Here is a 21,049-nt window from a genome sequence, read left to right as displayed (position 1 = left end):
AGTTGAGACATGGTGCCCGGCCCACTCCCCTGCTTAAAGGCTCCCCTGTGCCCGAGCCATGGGAACCTTGCAACGCCCTTCATGTGGGGCCCCAGTGCTTCCCACGCCCTATCCATGCTCTGTGCTACTGGGAGAAAGAGGGCTGGGGATCACAAGGAGAAAGCGAGTTTGCAGAAGGATGGATTTGTTTTCTGTGGCTGCTGTAACAAATGTCCACACGCCCAGAGGCTTACAACACACGCCCATGCTCTCACGGGTCTGGAGGACGGAAGTCCGGTCAGTTTCACGGGACCTGATTATGTTAACGGTCATACTCCCTCAGCAGACTCTAGGACAGCATCCACGTCTTACCTCTTCTGGCACCTGGTGGCTGCTGGCATTCCTTGACTGGCGGATGCATCACTCCAGTCTTTGCCATCTTCACACGCCTTCTTGTCCGTGTGAGTAACCTCCTCCTGCCCCTCTCCTAAAGGCACACTTGTGAGGGCATTTAAGAACCACGGGAGAAGCCAGGATCATGTCTTCACCGCAAGATCCTTCACCCAACCACACCTGCAAGCATCTGATCCAGCAACATTCACAGGTTCTGGGGATTGGGACCTGATCTTTGGGGGCCGTCATTCAGCTCGCTGCACACGCAGGGCCTGTGGACTGTGTGTGGCTCACACCAGAGAAAGGCCTGCTGCTACTCACCCACTCCGGGCAGGGGCGGGTGTTTCCAACACAGTAACTGGGTGGCATGGGAAGTGCATCTCAGCCACATTAGACAGGAACCCCAAGGCGGTTAATAGGCAAGACAGACAGGACAACTTCAACAAAGAGCCCTGGGCTCCACCTGCTACTACCCTTTGTCTGTGAAAGCGACAAGGTCCCAGAGGCCTAGATGCTCCCCTCCAGGGCAGGGGACAGTTAGATTAGGCGAAAACATCCCCTCTGGGGGGTCCTTTCCCAGTAGGAATCTGATTGCCACTCGACATGGTTTGGCTGTGCCCCATCCAAATCTCATCTTGTAGTTCTCATAATCCCATGTGTCGTGGGCGGTAACTGAATCACAGGCGTGGTTACTTTCATGCTGTTCTTACGACAGTGAGTTCTCATGAGATCTGACGGTTTTATAAGGGGCTTTTCCGAACTTCTCTCTGCACCTCTCCTTGCTGCCACCATGTGAAGAAGGATGTGTTTGCTTCCCCTTCTGCCATGACTGTAAGTTTCCCCAGGCCTCCCCAGCCCTGCAGAACTGAGAATCAATTAACCCTCTTTCCTTTATAAATTACCCAGTCTTGGTGATGTCTTTATTAGCAGCCAGAGAACGGACCAATACACCACTATTAATCACTCGTGGGGTCTTTATCCTCACAGTTCACAGGTGGCAGATGGCTGGCACAGACAGAGCCAAAACAGAGCCTTATCTGCCCTGAAGAGTCACTAGAAAATCTGTGGTCCTGGATCATGGACAGTGGCACTGCTGTCAACTAGAAGCCCAGGGTGGGCAGGCTGTCGTGCAAACACTGCCTTCCCTGGGGAAACGTGGCCGTAGGAGGTCGTGGTGCCCAATCCAGCAGGGACATGCTGCTTGATCATTGCTGGGCCTGTACTCTGGGGGCGCTTTATGTTTAGAGGCTAATTTTGAGGGGATGGGCGTGGGGCTGTGGCATAAACCAGGTCCTGAGTGACCCTCAGAAACCACTGAAATATTAAAACAGGAAGACAGTGGGCTGAGTGTTCCTTCTCTGCAGTCTCTGGGCCACAGTTACCAAGCTTTAGAGAGGATAGCTCCAGCTGCCGGTGCCCTGGGGCTCTGAGCAGAACCTTCACTGCAGACACTAAGCAGGGTCGAAGGAGGAAGGAAAGGGGCACACCTGCCAGGTACAGTTTCAGGACTTCTTCTGAGTTAATCTGGTGGATGAGACTCAGGGAGTCCTTTTGCATCTTCAGGGATAAGCTTTGTAAGGTTCCATTTTGGGTCAGTGGAAGAGTTTTCACAACACAAATGATACTATAAAGTTGTCTTCTCCAGCCTGGTACTGGGGACCACTGGTCAAAGACAAGGTGGGGACATTGCGGATGCTTCTTGGAGCCATAGCAACCACAGCAGAGAACTCATAATGAATTTTTTCTTGGAGGACACAGCAGAGGAGTAAGACGAAATTTATCCCAGCTTCAGATAGGATCCTCTTCCATCTAGGCAGATGGGATCCAAGGGACAGGAGGGATCCTGGAGAGAGATGACAGAAGAGGGTGACGCAGGCTTGGTGTACTGGACCAGCTGCAGCTGCAGCTCCCTGGAAGCAGACAGTGCTTACCCAGCCACACGGAACCCAGGGAAGGAAAAGAGGGATGTGCCCACGTTACACACACACACACACACACACACACACACACACACACTCTCACACTCAACCCTTACTTTTGTCACAAGAAATGTTACTATTTAGTTTCTCAGAACTCAGTAGCGTTTTCTGGCTATTTTATTTTTAGCCGTTGGAAACTTGTTTCAAGAAACAGACACCGTATCATAAACATCAGGTATCAGCCCACTGACATGAAATTATTAACAATACGACTTTCAGATGGCATCTCAAGTACTTCCTGTAAACATTAAGATTTTGACAAATATTTTCATCCTGCGATCTGTCTTATGCTTGTCAAAAAAACGTCTGACTATAATGTAATAGAACTGAGGTTTTAAGTACCACACAAGTCCGAGAACACACAAATGAATGTCACCTGCAGTCACCACCGAAAAGCACAGTTCTGCTTCTACCCCCAACATCTTATAAATTCCTATTTAGAGACACTCGCTCAAGAGGAACCAGCTGCACAGCCCACTTGCTGTCAGAGGCAACATAGGTTGGTCCTGCTGTCACTGAATTCTCAGGCTCAGCCCTCAGGGCTTCTAGAAGGAGATCTCAAAAGCCCAAACTCCCTTCCGCATTATTAGGGCTTGCCCCCATTGTGGGTTCAAAAACAACTCCCCTAGATCTGAGTAGCGTTCCAACAGATTTCAACCAGGCGGTTTCTGTGTGCCACGGCCTCCTTGCAGGAACGATCTGGACCTCCCAGCAGGACCACGCTGGAGAAGCCTACCTGCGGTGTGGGCGTGGAGTCTGGCTGCTCACAGATCCGGCTCCCCGCTGTGCAGTCACGCCGCCCACCACCCACCTGGTGTTGAGGCTGAGCACACACTCTAGGCTAGGGACAATCAGCTTCTAGAAAAAATGCCAACCTGGAATCTTATGGCACTAGTTCAAGCTGGGATGGAACAGCAGCAGGAGATATGCAATACCTCAGGCTCAGTATTGCAGAGAGCGAGCCAAGCCCCCATCCTGTTCCCAACACCACCGATGTAATCAAGTTCTTTATCAAGTGCGCGAACTCTGCTGACCTGAAGAACCCCAGCCCCCAAACACATCCCAATCTGCAAATGGAGAACAAAAACTCAAATATCATTATGATGCCAAAAAAGGGAATGTTTTCAAGAAAAATCAGACAGAGGGGCCTTTCCGATTAAAAGAGGCAGAGCCTCCTTTGCTGGCTTCTCCTTCACAGTCACCTCCTAGGCGCAGTTCACAGCAAGTTCACCCCATGCTTCAGCAGCTTCTGCTTGGCTTTGCCGGAGAGGCTGAAGGCACCATCCTGAGGGTTTGGGAAGCCGGAGCTCCGCGCTGCAGGTGCCAACTGCTGGAAATATGTCTCCTGGACAGGGTTGCAACAGGCATACACAGCCGTGGAGGCGTTTCTGTTGGAGGAAGAAAGGAGACAACAATCCGATGCTGCTGGTGCTGACCTCACAGAGATCACAGGAAGGTTCCTGTCACCGCGGCCCCAGGACGCCCAATGTGGTGTGTGCAGCTGTCATGGCACAGGATTCTATTTATGCAGCTGAGTTTCAGGCTTCCATGCCAATACCGTCTTTCCTTCCTTTCAACTCACTAGATGCCGGAAGAGTCCGTGGTGGGACCATCCACGGTGGCGGCAGCCACAGAGCCTGAAGTTGTAAGTACTGCATAAGGAACCGTGGAGTGCCAGCTTTTCTGATACACTGGCAGCTATGCATGCGCTCTGCATATGGTCTCTGCTTTGCCCTTCACATAAGCTCTGCACTGGTGGTATAGTCCCATTTCACAGACAAGGAGCCTGAGGCTCAGGGTGAGTAGCTGGGGCTGCCCCGTCTATGTGACAAGGCAATGGCAGTGTCCAAGGAAGAAGTCTAATCTGCTCTCCACACTGGGGGCAGCTGGACCGAGGGGGAGTAGAGGGATGGAGTGGGATGTGACACAAAGTGATAGGAAGCCTCTGGACACACAGAAGGAGGGAGGCGGGCACAACATAGAGGAGCGCCACCTGGGAGGAGCCAACTCCAGGCCCAGGTAAACCCCCTGGTTTCTACTTCCTATGGCCTCAGTTTCCCCAAATCTAGTGAGAAAGGGTAGAGTCAGGTAAGGCTCCCCTTTTTCTATTTCCTATGGTCTCAGTTTCCCCAAGTCTAGTGAGAAAGGGTGGAGTCAGGTAAGGCTCCCCTTCTTCTATGTCCTATGGGTCTCAGTTTCCCCCAAATCTAGTGAGAAGGGGTGGAGTGAGGGACTGCTAAAGCTCCGATCACCCAAATCTCTCCTTCCCTGTAAGGAGGGAGGAAAATCCCACCCTCTTCCAAACTTCCACGTCTCCTGCACCCGCTGGCCCGGCAGGACAAGCTCTTCTCACAGGCCTGCAGGAGGGCTCCTCGGCCAGGTGGTTCTGAGCACGGATCTGGAGTCACACCCACTCAGGTGCTATCCCCAGTCCCACTACCTTCTGGTGTGTGTCCTGGGCTGTTACTCAACGTTTTTGAGTCCCAGCTTTTTCTTCTGTACAATGGATATTGCAACCGTATGTGCCCTCAGTGAATTTTTTTTTTTTTTAAAGAATGAGATTAAATGAGTGCTTAGCACACGGTGAGTGGCTAAGAAATGGTAGCTGTTGTTTCTATTACTATTATTAAAACAATCTCTCAACAAATGCCTTGAACTATGTATCTCGACACCAAACCCCTCTCAGCTCCAAGGAAGGTGACATACTGCAGGGCCACAAGGTGGTTGGTAGAGCAGATGCTGACATTTTACTTGTTTCCACCTCCCACAAAACAGATACACACACCCCCCCAACACAGCCAGTTCCCAAACCAGTGACTGTAGATGCAAATCACCTCTGGGTTGCCAGCCTGGGGCAGCTGTGATTAAAGCCAGAGAAGACACCTTTCTGACAGGAAGGTCTATTGAAATGCTGGCTGGAGACGGTGGCAGGCAGCAGGAACACCTGGAGCCCAAGCGTGGCGGATGACAGGGCATCGGAACCATCCTCATCACCCGCCCAGGCTCCCTGTGAGTCCAGCACCCATGCCCCTCGTACCGGACCACACTGCCCCGACACTGAAACGTGTGTGGAAGGGTCATGCATGCACTTAACAGTTGGAGAAAATGCTTCAAATCCTGGCCCTGCCACTTAAGAAGACTATAAGCCTGGACAAGCTGCTTCTCCTATTTGTGCTTCAATTTCCTCATCTGTTAAGTGAGGATGAAAAAAAGGCCCTTGGCCAGATGGCTCCAAGTGCTACGGGACCAACACACCCATGGCCAGCACCGCCCCTGACCTGCTAACTCACTTTATTTCCTGTTACCAGTTGTCACCAGATTCTCAGGTCCCAGGCTCCTATGGTTTTTATAAAGTGATCTCTAAAGCCCAAACTCCCTTTCTGGTTTCATAAGAGAAGCAGGTAGGGAGAAAAAAACCAATTCGGTTGGTTAAATACTGTAAATTACAATAATCTTTAACAGATCTATATTTCTCCTGGCATGGAGGTGTTCAAGCTATGCAATAATGTGAAAAAAGGCAACTGTAAAATCGTACATTAGTAAGAGCCTGTTTTCTAGAAGACTTAATTAAAATAAAAATACAATTAATTTATATGTGCAAAAAATAAAAGCCAAAAACCAATAAAGCCTGGAGCAACATACACTGAACTGTAAAATGTGGTTATTTCTTGGTGCGTGATGGGGTGGGGGAAAGAGAGGAAAATGTTTTACTTGATAGATTTCCAAGCGTTCTGCATGACTGTATAATCAGCATGTATTACTTTTTTTTTTTTTTTTTGAGACGCAGTCTCACTCTGTCACCCAGGCTGGAGTGCAATGGCACGATCTTGGCTCACTGTAATCTCCACCTCCTGGGTTCAAGTGATTCTCCTGCCTCAGCGTCCTAGGTAGCTGGGATTCAGGCACTCGCCACCATGCCCAGCTAATTTTTTTGTTTTTAGTAGAGACAGGGTTTCACCAGGTTGGCCAGGCTGGGCTCGAACTCCTGATCTCAGGTGACGCACCCGCCTTCCAAAGTGCTGGGACTACAGGTATGAGCCACAATGCCCTGCCATATTCCTTTTTAATTAGAAAGACAACAATATTATTTCAACACTGTTTCTGGCAAGGAGATGGGAGCCACCTGGTAATGGATGTAGCTCCATGATGGCGAGGAACTCAGGTTCCTTCACTGCTGGGCCCCAACTGTTTTAACGAGGAAGGGAACCAGAAAGTCCATGACACATGACTGCACAACAGTGGACGATGGGGGCAACAGGAGCAGACAAAGGAAGATCATAAGGAGAGTAACTAGAATGTTCTTCATCTACTTTGGAATAAGGCATTGCCTGGGCCCCACAGGTGGTTCCTGTGAGCAGGACCCTGGAGAGCAGGTGGGGGAGTGACTCAGGGAGGCTCACCTGATGGTCATTTCATAAAGCGTGGGCAGCTGCGCAAACTCGCTATGCATCAGGCTGACGGCCTGGAGGAAGCGGTGATCCTGCGGGGTGGCCACCTGCGGCAGGTTTGCTTCCAGAAGAGGACACAGAGTTGTGAAGAGCAGACAGTTGCCCTCTGCCCTCCCACCCCGCGAAGCCCGGTGCTGAATACGAGGGCTGAGCACGGCTCAAGGCCACGTGGATGCCCAGGACAAAGACAAAGGCCTGGGGGTTTGGGCTTCTGTTGCCGCTGCCATGCGATGCAGCACGCGGTTTCTGCATGTGGATCTCAACATTTGGAGACAAACCTATCACAGACATGTGAACATGAACTTCTCTCAAAACACTGGGAAGCACCAAAAACAGACACATGAGCAGAGGAGCCTCTTCCTGGTGAACTCCACACTCAGTGGGAGTGGGCTCCCAGTGAGGAGAGAACCGTGAATGTAGGTCAGACAACTCTGAGCACACTTCTCACCTCCCCCCCTCTCTAGAATCTGCCGTCCCCGTTGCCCCTGGCCCCTTGCCTCCTTACCCATCAGCACGCTCTGAATGCGGTCGTAATGTGTGAAGTTGTAGGTGCTGCTCGTGGAGGCTGCCTCATCCCTGGGTAGTGTCTCTTTCAGGTGGACTTCCAGCCCGTTCAGCGATGCCAGGCTGCTGTGATACTGCAAAGGAGCCGGGAGAGGGTCACGGGCTTGTAGGGCTGACCTCAGCAAACCTTCTGAGGGCTGCTTAACCACAGGCTTAGTTAAAAATCGTCCTCCAGCCAGACCTGGTGACTCACACCTGTAATCCCAGTGCTTTGCCAGGCCAAGGCGGGAGGATCACGTGAGCCAGGAGTTCAAGGCTGCAGTGAGCCGAGATTGAACCACCGCACTCCAGCCCGGGTGACAGAGTGACACTGTCTCAAAAAAAAAAAAAAAAAAAAAAAAGGAATATCTTACTGCCAACTTAATCCAGTAAAATGGACTCTCACTAACATTTCTGTTTCTTTCACCCTTATGTTCTAATGTTTTAAAAATTAATGATTATATTGTAGGAGATTTAGAAAAGAGATGAGCAAAAAAATAAACATGAAAAATCACCCATGATCTCACCGTCCAGTAATAGACACTGTTACCACTGTGGTGTATCTTATTTTAACCATGGCTTTCCTGCCCAGGCTGCACGATCTAACAGTACAGACGGCCTGGGCCCACCCCTCAGTGTTTCTCACTGGCCCTGGGTAAAGTCCCCCATGGGATGTCACATGGTAACTTCTCTCTGCTACATCTAGCATGGTCCTGGCTTTCTTGGAAGGACTAAGAAGTGTCAAACAGCTTTCTGCACTTGATGGTTCAGAGGCGGAATACCGATGAGAACAGCTGTCAAGGAAGGAGGTTCACGCACCTGTATTTTCACAAACCTCCAAGGAGATAAAGTTTAAGTACAATTGAAAACACTGGACTCTAGTGTTTCATGTAACTTTTTTGGAAAATAAAAAGATCAAACCATAATAAGGACTGATAGTAGCTTTTTAACCTAACAACATAGCATGAACTGCTTTTCTCATCTTTAAATATTCCACCATAGAATTCTTCGATGGCTGTGTGGCATTCTTCAAGCTTCACTGAGGGCTTGACACAGTATGTCAGGCCCGTTGTAATAGGCCTGGTCTGAAACGGGGTTTCCTGGGCCTGCTTCTGCCACAACAAAGAAGGTCACTGTCCCCAAGCATTTGCAGTTCCCAGGCAAAAACATCCCAAGTTCAGCCTCTTTTCAGTCAAATGACCAGGAGCAAGTTACCAAATTTTCTGTGCCTCATTTTTCTGTTCATCTGCGAAATGGGAACAGTACAGGACTGCTGAGTGACTTAAATGAAATAACACACCCAAAAGTCCTTTGTAAACTCTAAAGTGCTATCCTGAGGCAGAGCCTTTTTACAGAGTCAAGGAAATGAAAATAACCATATAAAAGAAATGGTATCTCTTTAGAGATTACAGAAAATTTGTGGACTATTTTTCAAAAGCTATGTAAGAAAAATAAGTGCACATGGAAGTACAGAGATGCAAACAGAATGCTTCTGAAGTAAATGTCACAGAGCTCACATGTTATTTTGGGAGTATACTGGTGTTAAATCAGTTTTCCTGTATGAATGTCTCAGAAATGATATTTCAAGTCCATAGGTGTGACATACAAAGTTATTTTCTATGCACTCACTTTTGTATCCTCAGTGCTTAGTAGAGTGCCTGACTCCTAGTAGGTGCTCAATAAATGAATCCACTAAAATAATGAATAAATGAACACATCCAATGCCAAGCACTGCCAACTTATGAGCTATTTGGTTTAAATTAAGGGTGCAGAGTTAAATTTAAAAAATGTGCTCAGGAAAGACAAGCATAGTATCTCATGTTCAGATCCCTGAGAGAGCCTGACCAACACTGAGTTGAGCACTGAAACTCTTCTTTGAACAGATGTGTGTGTGTGTGTGCATGCACTGACACACGCATGGGCACACATAAGCATCCACCATGAAGTCAAGCCACAGTCTCACAGAAAGTTTTTGAACCTCAAGAGCCTACGAACAGTCATCCCTTCCATGCCAAGCTGGTGTCCAGAGGAAGAAACAATAGGAACAGAGATTGGGCCATGCCAAAACCTGTTTCCCCACAGGCATTGAGCTCTGCTTCCAGAATATTCTGCCTAACTTGCACTCAAGATAGGATCACTTAACCATAAAAACACAGTTAATCACAAGATGTTATGTCAGATGACGTGGATAATTTTTTACTGATAACCAAATGCTTTCACATATACCAGGGGTCGGCAAACTCTAGCCTATAAACTAAATCCAGCCTGTTGCCTGTCTTTGTGCAGCCTGAGGCCTAAGAATAGTTTTTATATCTTTTACATGGTTGGGGAAAAAAAGTCAAAAGAATAATATTGTAATATGTACAAATCACATAAAGTTCCAATTCCAGGTCCATAAATAATTACTGGAATACAGCCATAGCATTTATTTATATACTGTCTATGGCTGTTTCTGTACTAAAACAGCAGAGCTGGAAAGTTATGCAATGCTGAAAATATTTGCTTTCTGGTCCTTTACATAAAACGTTTGCCAGCCCCCGATATATGCTGCTACATAATGTGATCCCCGGGGACACAGGGCTGAGGCTAATTCCTGGGTCCTCTGACTTCCAGTGCACATGAAAGCAAATGGCACGAATGTCAGCGCGTGACACAGCGTGTAGAAGGAGCGCTGTGTGGAGCACGCGTTCACTTAGAGGTACCGGTTTCCTAGATGGCAACACTCTCACGCTAACTTCAAGCCTCGTCTGCTGTACATAGACGCTCAATGTCCTATTGCACTGATAAATAATTAATATGGTCACTGTCTTTGAAGGTCAATGACATTATTTTGGGTTTTGGGTGATGGACTATCGTAGCTCTATGCTGCCCCCTGGTGTGAGCCTATTCCGCTCCCTCTGAAATAATTCCAGCCCCAACCCCAACCCTCCTGGCTGCTCCACCCAAGGCTGCTTCCACCATTTGGTTTTTCTAGACAGTAGCAGAGGGGCTGCAGGGAAATCGGGTCGAGAATTTTCAAGGCTAACCTAGAACAGAAAGGCAATCAAACATCTCTCGCGATTATAAAAGAGAAATCCTTTGGGTCTGATTAACAAACCCATTCTCAACCCACTGGGCTAATCAAAGTTAGTCGCTCCCTACTCTCTTTAGAAATGATTAACTTTTCTTCTTCCATAAAACTGGTCTATTTCCTAGGGCCTAGCCAGCACCAAACCCTGCTTCCCATGGAAGCCCACGGAGACTGATGTCATAACGGCATGGATGGACCCTGACAAAGTAGGGGATACGGCCACAGATCAAGAGCCATAGGAGGCAGGACACTGACCCCCTGTCTTCATCCTCCCAGCGACCACAGCAAGGGCAGGGCAGTGGGGGAACAGAGAGGCTGGGATGAGGGAACCAGAAACAAGCAAGAATTCTGAACCTGCCACTTGCTTGAGGTCTTTTCATCTCAATGAGGCTGTCTTCTTACTGGTAAAATGGGGGTTGCAATGCCTACCTCCCAGAACTGTTCTAAGGCTCAGCTAAAATAAGAGATGCAAAGTATTTTAGTGCAGAATAAGAGATGCAATGTTGTTAGTGCAGAATACATCTCCTCAAAGGGCAGCCTGTGCTACTTTTTCCTTTTTGTAGGGAAGGTAAAAAGAAAGGTATTATATCCAATTTATTGCATTCAAAAACACTGGGCCCTTCAAAATGACATTTCTAAGGCTCTACACTGTGAAGAATAGACCATGAACACCAAGACATTGGCAGGGAGACGAGGCATGTTAACACTGCAACCAGAACTCCCTGAGTTGTTCTAAGAAGCAGGTGGACAGAGTCACTCACAGCTATGGTGAATGGAGACACAGGAAGCCAACCAGCCGTAACTTGGTGATCTGGGGTCTGTGGAAAGGGGACAGAGAAGCCTGACAGCTCGAGAGAGTAGTCTCTTGCTAGGAGCTCTGTGCCAAGGAAGCTGCTCTGCATTCTTATCTCTTCGTCTGTGCTCCAAGGTGACTAGCTCATTCACGGAGGGTCACAAGCCCTGCATGCTAGCAAGATCAGCTTAGAATAATATACCCTTAAGAATAAAAACAAGGTGGGCCGGGCGCGGTGGCTCAAGCCTGTAATCCCAGCACTTTGGGAGGCCGAGGCGGGTGGATCACGAGGTCAAGAGATCGAGACCATCCTGGTCAACGTGGTGAAACCCCATCTCTACTAAAAATACAAAACATTAGCTGGGCATGGTGGCGCGTGCCTGTAGTCCCAGCTACTCAGGAGGCTGAGGCAGGAGAATTGCCTGAACCCAGGAGACGGAGGTTGCGGTGAGCCGAGATCGCGCCATGGCACTCCAGCCTGGGTAACAAGAGCAAAACTCCGTCTCAAAAAAAAAAAAGAATAAAAACAAGGTAAAGCCCCAAGACACCCTTTGCCCTGCAGCAATTTCAACCTGCTGTTCTTGCTGCTACCACTTTCCCTGCCTATTAAAGCAACGCTGTTACTATAGCAACTGAATCTCCAGCGCGGGCCCCGCGGAAGGTCAGTGTACCACTCTAAGCCTCTAAGTGGGGAAGGGGCTGAAATGGTTTAAGAGCCCTCCAGCACCAGTTAGGATGCCAAATATCCCAGCCTTCTAGGAAGGCACTTCAGACCAGGTACGATGCTGGAGCTATGGAGGAAAACACAGGGTTTCCAGGGAACTCCCAACCCAGGCTGTGACACACTGCAGAGGAGTTCCCAGACGACACGGAACCTAGAGCTGCCCAGGCTAGGAAATGAGGCCATGAGCAGGGGCAGCACAATGGTGACTGTGCATGCATGTGTGCTGTCTTCGCCTGCATTATCTCACTACATCTGGAACAGGAGGGTCCAGCACCATCCCTATATGACTGAGGAGTTATGAGTGGCTCAGGGGGACGAAGGCTTGTGGGCAAGTTCCCACAGCTAGAGGACAAGAGCCAGGATTCCATCTCAGGCCTTCCCTTCCTCCAAGGCCTGAGCTCCACAAAACTAGAAGGAGCAAGCCAACACTTGGAAGCCAATGCACCACCAGTTCTATGCACTTGACTCCCTCTTATCCCTACAAAAACCCATGGAGGCAGGTACTACCCCCATCGCCTAAACAAGAACGTTTCGCCCAGGGTCACACAGCTGAGGGCTGAGCCTTCATCCCTTTCCCTGGGTGTCAGCACAGTGGTATGAGAGCAGCACAGGAGATAAGCAGAGGCCGCAGAGGGGCAGGGGAAGGTCTGTGGACACTCACCACTTCCTCTATGGCTGCGCTGTCTCCCAGCAGCGGCTCCTCAGCCAGCAGGGACAGCACCAGCCCTTTCACGCAGTGAGTATAGAGGTTCATCTTCACGAGCCCCATGCAGGACTCTGCTGCGGTCAGCCTGGAGTTGATTTCATCTGCAGAGGGGGCAGCACCCTGACAGTCTGCTGAGCCTGAACTACATTCCAGACCAGGGGCTGCGTGGCTTTCACAGACCCCAGCAACATACTGATCCATGCCTTGTTCCCCCGTGGGAAGCTTGTTTTCTCTCCGCCCTGGATCTAAGAGAGGCAATGACAAGGGTCTGCAGGTCCTTCTGGGGAGAGGGTCTGCTCTGGGAATGGGGGCGTGGTTGCTGTGGCCAGGATGGTCTTCGAATTGCTCTTGGGCTCCATGCTGGGTGAGCATCTCAGGAGCGGAGGGACAGCGCATGCTGCTGACAGCTGTGTCCTCAGGTGGCGTGGGTTCCACGTTGCTGGAGGCGCTGGGTGATGCCTTGTAGTAAGGAGCACTGCCATCTGGGACATGCACATGTGGGAAGGTGAAATGCCCTGGGTACATTCCCACTTCCTGGGCCTCTGGAATGTGCATTTCAGACAAGTCAAGTTCCCCTTGGAGAAAGGCTAGTTCCTTCCCCAGCGAGTGGTTGAGGCCAAGACCTTCACGCCTGGCCGTGTTGTGCAGTCCTGTGGGCCTGATGCTCTCCAAACCATGGCCAGGCAAGCATCCGTTCTGCCTCCTGCCACCTGGACAAGCTTCGTCAGGGGATGTGGGTTCTGGGGTGGTCCAGGCCATGGATTCTACATGGCCAGTGGCGTCTTCCTGCAGGCCAGGTGTCCTCCCACCCTTTGGATGGTGCTGGGCTGAACCATCCTGGAGTCCTGCTGGAGATGCTGGAGAACTGGCAAACAAGAAGGGGCACGTCGGCAGATCGCAGGGCAAGTGCCCTTCCTCAGCAGGGACTAAAGTGCAGGCATCGGTGACAAGGCGGGGCCTGAGGCACAGAGACTAAGAGGCCACCAGAGTTAAGTCACAGGAGCAAAAATACAGCAACATCTGGCCCTCAGGGCTTCACGTATGACACCAGGCTCACCCACTGAAAACGGCAGAGCCCACTGAATAAGAGTGACCCACATGTGGAAGGTATCCTGTGCATCAGGCCCTATACTAGGTGCTGTACATATACTATTTTCAAGTGCCACAATGAACTCATGAAAGACATACTACTGTGTCTACTTTTCAGATTAAAAACCTGAGGCTCAGGCAGGGAATGGACTTGCCCAAGGTCTCACAGCTGGTAAGTAAGAGATCTGAGATGGGAAACCCAATGTCATCTCACTATGCCACTGTGTTTCTTAACGAACTCAAAACGCAGATGCTCTCTTACAAGACAGGGCATGGGGGAGATGGAATTAAGGAAGGATGGGACGTATCAGAGGTTTGTTTTAACCAGTCACATGATGGGGTCCCTCAGGTGTGGCGTAAGGTTAACCCTCTGTGCACTCCCTTACCTTGTCATCTGTTCCACCGGGAACTCATGGAGAATAATGGCTTCCTCTTCAGTCACAAAAACAGGGATAATCTGGACATTTGGGGGTAATGCTGCTCCTAGAATTGCAAAGCAACATGAACAGGGCTTTCCCCAAAACCAGAGAGGGCAGACGGGCAATAGCTGCTCTCGGGTGATACATCCAACCCACATTCCTGCTTGGAGAAGGGTGCCGTGAATATCTCAGCCCAGGACAAGAGCCTGCCAAACTGCAGCTCGAACTCCTGGGCCCAATAAGAAGAGTTTCTGCAGGCAACATGACTTCCTGCTGTGGAGAAGGAAGATGCTCAGTAGAGAAAGGTTGAAAAGCACTTTTAAAGGAAGAAGATAGAAGCTAAGAAAGGGATCTGCTCCAACTTAGGCTTCAGAATAAATCAAACTTCAACTCTGCTTGAGGGTGCCCCCACATCCTGCGAATGTCTTTTTTTTTTTTTTTTTGAGATGGAGTTTCGCTCTTGTTACCCAGGCTGGAGTGCAATGGCGCGATCTCGGCTCACCGCAACCTCCGCCTCCTGGGTTCAGGCAATTCTCCTGCCTCCGCCTCCTGAGTAGCTGGGATTACAGGCACGCGCCACCATGCCCAGCTAATTTTTTGTAGTTTTAGTAGAGACGGGGTTTCACCGTGTTGACCAGGATGGTCTCGATCTCTTGACCTCGTGATCCACCCGCCTCGGCCGCGAAAGGTCTTTCTGGCAGTTGCCGTCATCTTACCTTCTCCCCGTCACAATACCCTGGCACTTGACTGAGCAGTCTCACAATATGAAGTTAAGATGGATCTGAAAGCAGGGATTTGACAGGCATGCCTAAAATCATATGGGTAGCTCGATTCCCGAAGCTCTATTACAATCCTTTTCCTAATCTTATGAGCAGAGGAAATAAACATGCAGACGGCTGGGCCCTTCGGGTAACTTGTACAGGGATAGGTGGCATAAAAGACCACCCAACTTAAGAGGCAGCCAGGCACCTCACCGCTTACCATGTTCCTGCAGGGCATCCCCTCCCGTAGAGAGTCTCTGAAAACAAACACACACAGAAGTTGGCGCTGGGCATCACATTCTCCTCTTGACCTAACCATCAGGAATTTGCTGTGCCATCTGTTCATAAAACTTAGCCAGGCCCAGAAAGCTTGTCCCAACCACATGCTAAGAGCTAAGCAGATGGAACAGAAGCTCCCCCAAGCTGCTGGCTCCCACTATGGCTGGGATGAGGCAAGAACCTGTGCCCACACAGGCTGCAAGGCAGCAGCTCCACCCAAACGCACGTCACACTCTACATTCTGATTTTCTCAGTCTCTCCCTTCTGGGAATAAAATTGAGGATTCGTGTTCTCTTTACACCTTTGGGGAACTCATATTCTAGAATACAGTCACATCTGCCACAGCCCCTGATGTAGAATTCACATCAATTTCATTATAATAAAAATGTCAACGTACTCTGACTCTCACTAGGAAGGATCTGACCTAAACAAAATGTGACACCAGGTCTCTCGTTTGTTCTGGTTCACAATCAAGGCCCGAAACCTGATTATTTTCTCAAAAATCTCAATCTGAGAGTTCCAAAAGAACCCACCAAAACAAAGCAAAAACCAAATAAGAACTGCTCTTCTAGCCAAAATAACTTTCAATCTTAGAATGACACAGCGTTCTTTTTCGGTGATTTTTTAAAAAAATCAGGTTTTAGATTACCAGACCTAACCTTAGTTTACTGTAGACAAAGCATTGAAAAAAAAAAAAAAATCACATACAATCCCTCACCCTCAAGCTAGTACTATTAATATTGGGTATTTGTTTCCTTATGCCTATGTATTTTTTATACTTTTGAAACCACACTATATAAAATTCCATATTTCTTCTTAAAACAGTAACATGCAATTCCTGACATTAAAATACCTTGGGGCTGGGCGAGGTGGCTCACACCTGTAAACCCAGGACTTTGGGAGGCTGAGGTGGCTGGATCATTTGAGGTCAGGAGTTCAAGATCAGCCTGACCAACACAGTGAAACCCTGTCTCTACTAAAAATACAAAAATTAGGCCAGCATGGCAGCATATGCCTGTAGTCCCAGCTATTCGGGAGGCTGAGACAGGAGAATTGCTTGAACCTGGGAGGCAGAGGATTGCAGTGAGCTGAGATCCTGCCACGGCACTCCAGCCTGGGTAGTAGAGTGAGACTCCATCTCAAAAAAAAATAAATAAATAAATAAACATAGAATTACCTTATTACCCTGCAATTTCACTCTTAGATATATCCCTAAAAAAAAAAAAAAAAAAAAAGTTGGCCATTTTAAACAGCAGATTAAAATTGTATGAAGGTTTAAGTGATATGCGTAAATTAATCATTTAACTACCTTGGGCCAGTAATTAGTAAACTTTCTGTGTAAAAGACAAGACAGTAAATATTTTTGGCTTTGCAGGACATGTGGTCCCTGTCCCACCTACTCAACTCTGCTGTTGGAGCTCAAAAGCAGCCAAAGAAAACTTTATTTGTAAGCAGGTGGACCAGAGGCTATAGTTTCCCAACTCCTGCCTTTAGCGTTCAAGTTTTGTCTGATTTTTCACTTTCATAAAGCTTGTTGTGATCAACGTTTGAGTATAAGTCTTTTTCAGCAGTTAGATTATTTCCTTAAGATATATTCCTAGAAATCAAATTATTAGGAAAAAATAAAGGCTAGCCTTAATGCTATCTTATCAAACTGTTGCCCAGAAGGGCTGCCCAAACTGACATCTACAGCAACGGTGGATAAGGAGGCTGAATAGAGCCCCACCAGCATTTTACACGCCTGCTCATCTAATAAGCGTAAAAAGAGAGCCTCATAATACACTGGAAGCCACAGCTTCATACACAAAAGAAAAAAAGGACTGGAAGAAAATATTCCAGATGCTAGCAGTGGTTATCCCTGTACAGGTCAATGACGGGCAATTTTATTCTCAATGAGCATCCATGACTTTTTCAAGATAAAAACAAATAAATATAAAATGAAAGTATTTTAAAAGAGAAGAGGTTTTTTTGTTTTTGTTTTTGTTTTTTGAGACGGAGTCTCATTCTTGTTGCCCAGGCCAGAGTGCAGTGGCGTGATCTTGGCTTACCTCAACCTCCACCTCCTGGGTTCAAGTGATTCTCCTGCCTCAGCCTCCTGAGTACATAGGATTACAGACGCCCACCACCATGCCTGGTTAATTTTTGCATTTTTAATACAGATGGGGTTTCACCATGTTGGCCCGGCTGGTCTTGAGCTCCTGATGTCAAGTGATCCACCTGCCTCAGCCTCCCAAAGTGCTGGGATTACAGGTGTGAGCCACCATGACTGGCCCCCTAAATCTTTCTAAAGACACATCCTTTACAGTCTGTCTCTGAAAAGTCTAATATCTCTTTGACATAAAGAGACATCAAGTTCTCATGGAAAGTTGAATTCTCACAGATTTACTTGGCTTGAAGAAAAAGCAACTATCCAAGCCTAGCTCATGGAAGAAAACATTTTCTTTCAGCCTCGCCAATGGCTTCACTCTTAAGGAGAATGCCACTGGAGGACTTGGGGTCCTGACAAGACCAAGTAAAACACCTGTTCCATGGCCTCTGCTCCTGATCCCTCCAGCCTAAGGTTCAGTGATGGTCGCTCTGGGGTAGGCCGTCCAGCCAGGCAGGTGGACTTTACAATACCTGCTCCTGAGGTGCTGTTCTGTGAAGCAGGACCTTGGCGGTGAGGGACGGCGGGAGCTGGGTGCTGACAATCCTAGGAGATCACACACAGAACAAGAACACCTTGAGAAGAAATACACCAGAACACTATGAATTGTACAGGTGCCTAACAGTCCGTGTTGATGAGGATCCTGGGGACACGGTTGGTGGGAGTTTCACTAGTAAAACCCTTATAGAGGGCGCTCTGGCAGTTTCTAACAACAGTTAAAATATCCAAACCCTTTGATTCAGCTTGTACCAAGATGTATACATTAGAATATTCATTACAGGGAGAATGGTTAAAAACAATTAAAAAATGAGTCAACAGCCAAAATGCTCATCAACAGGACAGTAGTTCAAGCATAACACAGCCAGAATACCAAAAAGTGTGCAGCCCTCGTAAGAATGAGCTGCACCAGTATGAACTCGTAAAGAAATCTTCACTGTAAGCGTTGAGAAACCATGTGATCCTTTTTAAGGAGACAGCAAAAATAAACAAAATCAATATATGCATATATGTCCCAGTGGGCGAAAACACACAGAAAGAGCAAGATGCCCGGCAAACTGCCAATGGTGAGGAAAGGTTAAGAGGGAGAGGCTGGGCACAGTGGGGCACAGTGGCTCACTCCTGTAATCACAGCACTTTAGGAGGCTGAGGTGGGAGAAGAACTTGAGCTCAGGAGGTCTCACAGCTGTGAGCAACACAGTGCGACCCCATCTCTACACAAAAAAAAAAATAAATAAATAAATTAACCAAGTGTGGTAGCATGTGGTTGTTGTCCCAGCTGCATGGGAGGCTGAGGTGGGAGGATCACTTGAGTCCAAGAGGTCGGGGCTGTAGTAAGCTGTGTTTATGCCACTGCATTACAGCCCGGGCAACAGAGCAAGACCGTGTCTCAAAAAAAAAAAAAAAAGAAAGAAAGAAAGAAGGGGGGCTTTTAAACTGTGCTGTGTGTGTTCCTCTATTGGTTGATTTGTTTACGGTGAAAATGTGGTCATGTATTAGCTGTATAATTTAAATACAGTGCAGTGGCTCGTGCCTATAATCCAATCACTTTGGGAAGCTGAGGACTGCTTGAAGCCAGGTGTTTGAGACCAGCCTGGGCAACACAGCAAGACCCTGTCCCTACAAAAAAGAAAGAATTAATAAATATATTTAAGAAATGCAAAATGAGAAAAGGGAAAAAACTATTCTCTTTGGTGGGTATGTCACTGATGAGCCTGGAAGCCCCCCAGCCGATTCAGAACCACCATGATAAGCACGGGGCAAGGAGGAAGAGTGCAAAGCGCACCAGGGTTTATGCTCAGTTCTTCCGCATCTGTCTTCTCATTTATTCTCCACAAAGGATGTCTATTTCCCAGAAGAGAAAACTGAGGCTAAGCAACTTGCTCAAGGCCACCAGGCTGGCAAAAGAGAAGGCAGGATTTAGAGCTACGCCTGTCTGGCCCAAGGGCCCCTGCAAGAGCCTGAGTGCTTCTCCAGTTGCACAGTAGTCACCTGCTCCTCGGGAAGCTCTGGCCACAGCACGATGGCCCTGCCTGCCCTGGGCTGTGACAGCAAACCCACCATGAAGAGAGAGGCCTGAGACGACCTGGAGTGGCTCTTAGGCCACTCGGACTCACAAAGAGGCCCTCCAACTAAATGAAGTGAATTCTCAGAAGCCAACTAAGACCAGGCCCAGCCAAGACGCTGGTAGGCAGCTGGATAAGGGCCTGTAAGGCTGCTTTGCAGCGCTGAGCCGAAGCAAGCACACCAGAGCCTCTGAGCAGCAGGAGGAGGGCCACAGCAGGCCCCTTCCATGCCTCTTGACTTACAGTGCTGGCTGCCGGCAACACTATGGACTCTGCATTAGCATTTTGCAGACTGACAACCATTCCAGCAGGCCCCATATTGAGAATTATAGGAATTCCTTGTATATTCTTCTCTTTTCTGAATACAACTATTTCCAATTCCTCAGCTTTGCTCAAAGACAGGTGCATACCTGTCTTTCTAAACTAAGTCAAATCTAAACTACTTGATATTTGCCAAACCAGCTCACTTGGAAATGGCCAGAGACGGAGCTCCCCACCACGATCTGGGGTTGGCTGATGGTCAGTTCTGCAGCAGGGGGATGGGGTTGGGGGAAGGGGGTCTGGAGTTACTCACAGTCCTTTGTAGAGGATGCAGCCAGCGAGAATGTGAGGTGAGCGCTGGCAGGTCTGCAGAATGCGGGCTGCCTTCAGCAACAACAGGGGCTCCACCTGTGCAGGGCAAGAGGCATCATGCCCACCCATCAGCATGCTCACAATCAGCAAGGGAGAAAAGGGGAAAGGGTTGTAAAGAACAAGTGGACAGGGTGTAGCACGAAGCCTGGAAAAGGAGAATGTGTCACACAGTAAAAGCCGTGTCATGGCTTGACATTGTTCTACCTCTCTATACCCACAACTGCTGACACCACTAAATACCAAATTCTTAGAACAAGGAGGCCTGTCCAGAAGCTAGAAGGTGCAGCAGGTATGGCATATGGCTATTCAAAGGGGTCAGAGTAGATGGCCTGGGAGACCCTGACTATCTACCCTGACAATGCTAAGACCTGATGGCAGCAGAAGAGAAGGGCATATCCTATAAATACATGTCATGGCACCAGGTGAAACCTACCTACCCCATCCTCCACCTTTCCTCTGAAGCACAATCTCATGGTGATACAGGTAGTTTGATGTCTCACCAGGCTCTGTGACTCTGTTCCATCACATAAAATGAAAACATCATGCTCTTTAACTCAAGGAAATATGCCTCAGTTCCACATTCCTTGTATGGAATAGCCTAGAAGTTCCTAAAAATACAAGAAAAGCATCTGGACTTGGTCAGGAAGAGCCAGCAATAACCAGCAGCCTCTTCAGATTTCCACCTGCCAGCTAGAACCGGCAGGTACCCACTGACTGTTAGAACTCCCTGTTAATGGAGTCTCCAGGGCTGTTGACACATTAAGAAGTTTATTCTTCATAGCCTCAAGACGGCCCTGTCCCAGCCAGCCATTCTATAAAGCTTTAGGGCCAGCTACAGGAAGTTTTCCAGACTGGAGCAGGGAAAACCCTTCCCCATGTTTGGTGGGGTCACGCTCTATGAAGGCTGAGTCATAGTGCCAGACTCCTGTTAAAGGGACACTATTTACTACGGCAGTGAGACACGGAAGAGGCCTGTGAGTCAGGCTCAGATACCAGGATTTTTTTTTTTTTTTTTTTTTTTTTT

The 21,049-nt window shown here is 48.4% G+C and overlaps 1 protein-coding gene across 3 annotated transcripts in view; it reads right to left on the bottom strand.

Moving 5' to 3' along the window:
- Positions 1-2,435: 2,435 nt before the first annotated feature.
- Positions 2,436-21,049, bottom strand: part of HPS4 (HPS4 biogenesis of lysosomal organelles complex 3 subunit 2) — a 30,445-nt gene continuing 11,831 nt past the window's right edge. For 2 of the 3 annotated variants that reach the window (XM_017498054.2, XM_017498055.2), the window contains exons 7-14: positions 19,967-20,061; positions 17,803-17,875; positions 15,125-15,161; positions 14,111-14,207; positions 12,591-13,500; positions 7,305-7,437; positions 6,752-6,860; positions 2,451-3,739 (exon numbers count right to left, since the gene is read on the bottom strand). In XM_017498054.2, coding sequence (XP_017353543.1) covers positions 3,568-3,739; positions 6,752-6,860; positions 7,305-7,437; positions 12,591-13,500; positions 14,111-14,207; positions 15,125-15,161; positions 17,803-17,875; positions 19,967-20,061 — 1,626 coding nt within the window. In that variant the 3' untranslated portion in view covers positions 2,451-3,567. Of the gene's footprint in view, positions 3,740-6,751; positions 6,861-7,304; positions 7,438-12,590; positions 13,501-14,110; positions 14,208-15,124; positions 15,162-17,802; positions 17,876-19,966; positions 20,062-21,049 lie in introns of all 3 variants that reach the window. The other variant, XM_017498053.2, reaches the window with a different exon arrangement.

The sequence above is a fragment of the Cebus imitator genome, unplaced genomic scaffold (genome assembly GCF_001604975.1).
Source record: "Cebus imitator isolate Cc_AM_T3 unplaced genomic scaffold, Cebus_imitator-1.0 Scaffold237, whole genome shotgun sequence".
In the NCBI taxonomy this organism is placed as follows: Eukaryota; Metazoa; Chordata; class Mammalia; order Primates; family Cebidae; genus Cebus; species Cebus imitator.
Note: the sequence above shows the minus strand (reverse complement) of the source record. Positions and strands in the feature narration are given on the sequence as shown.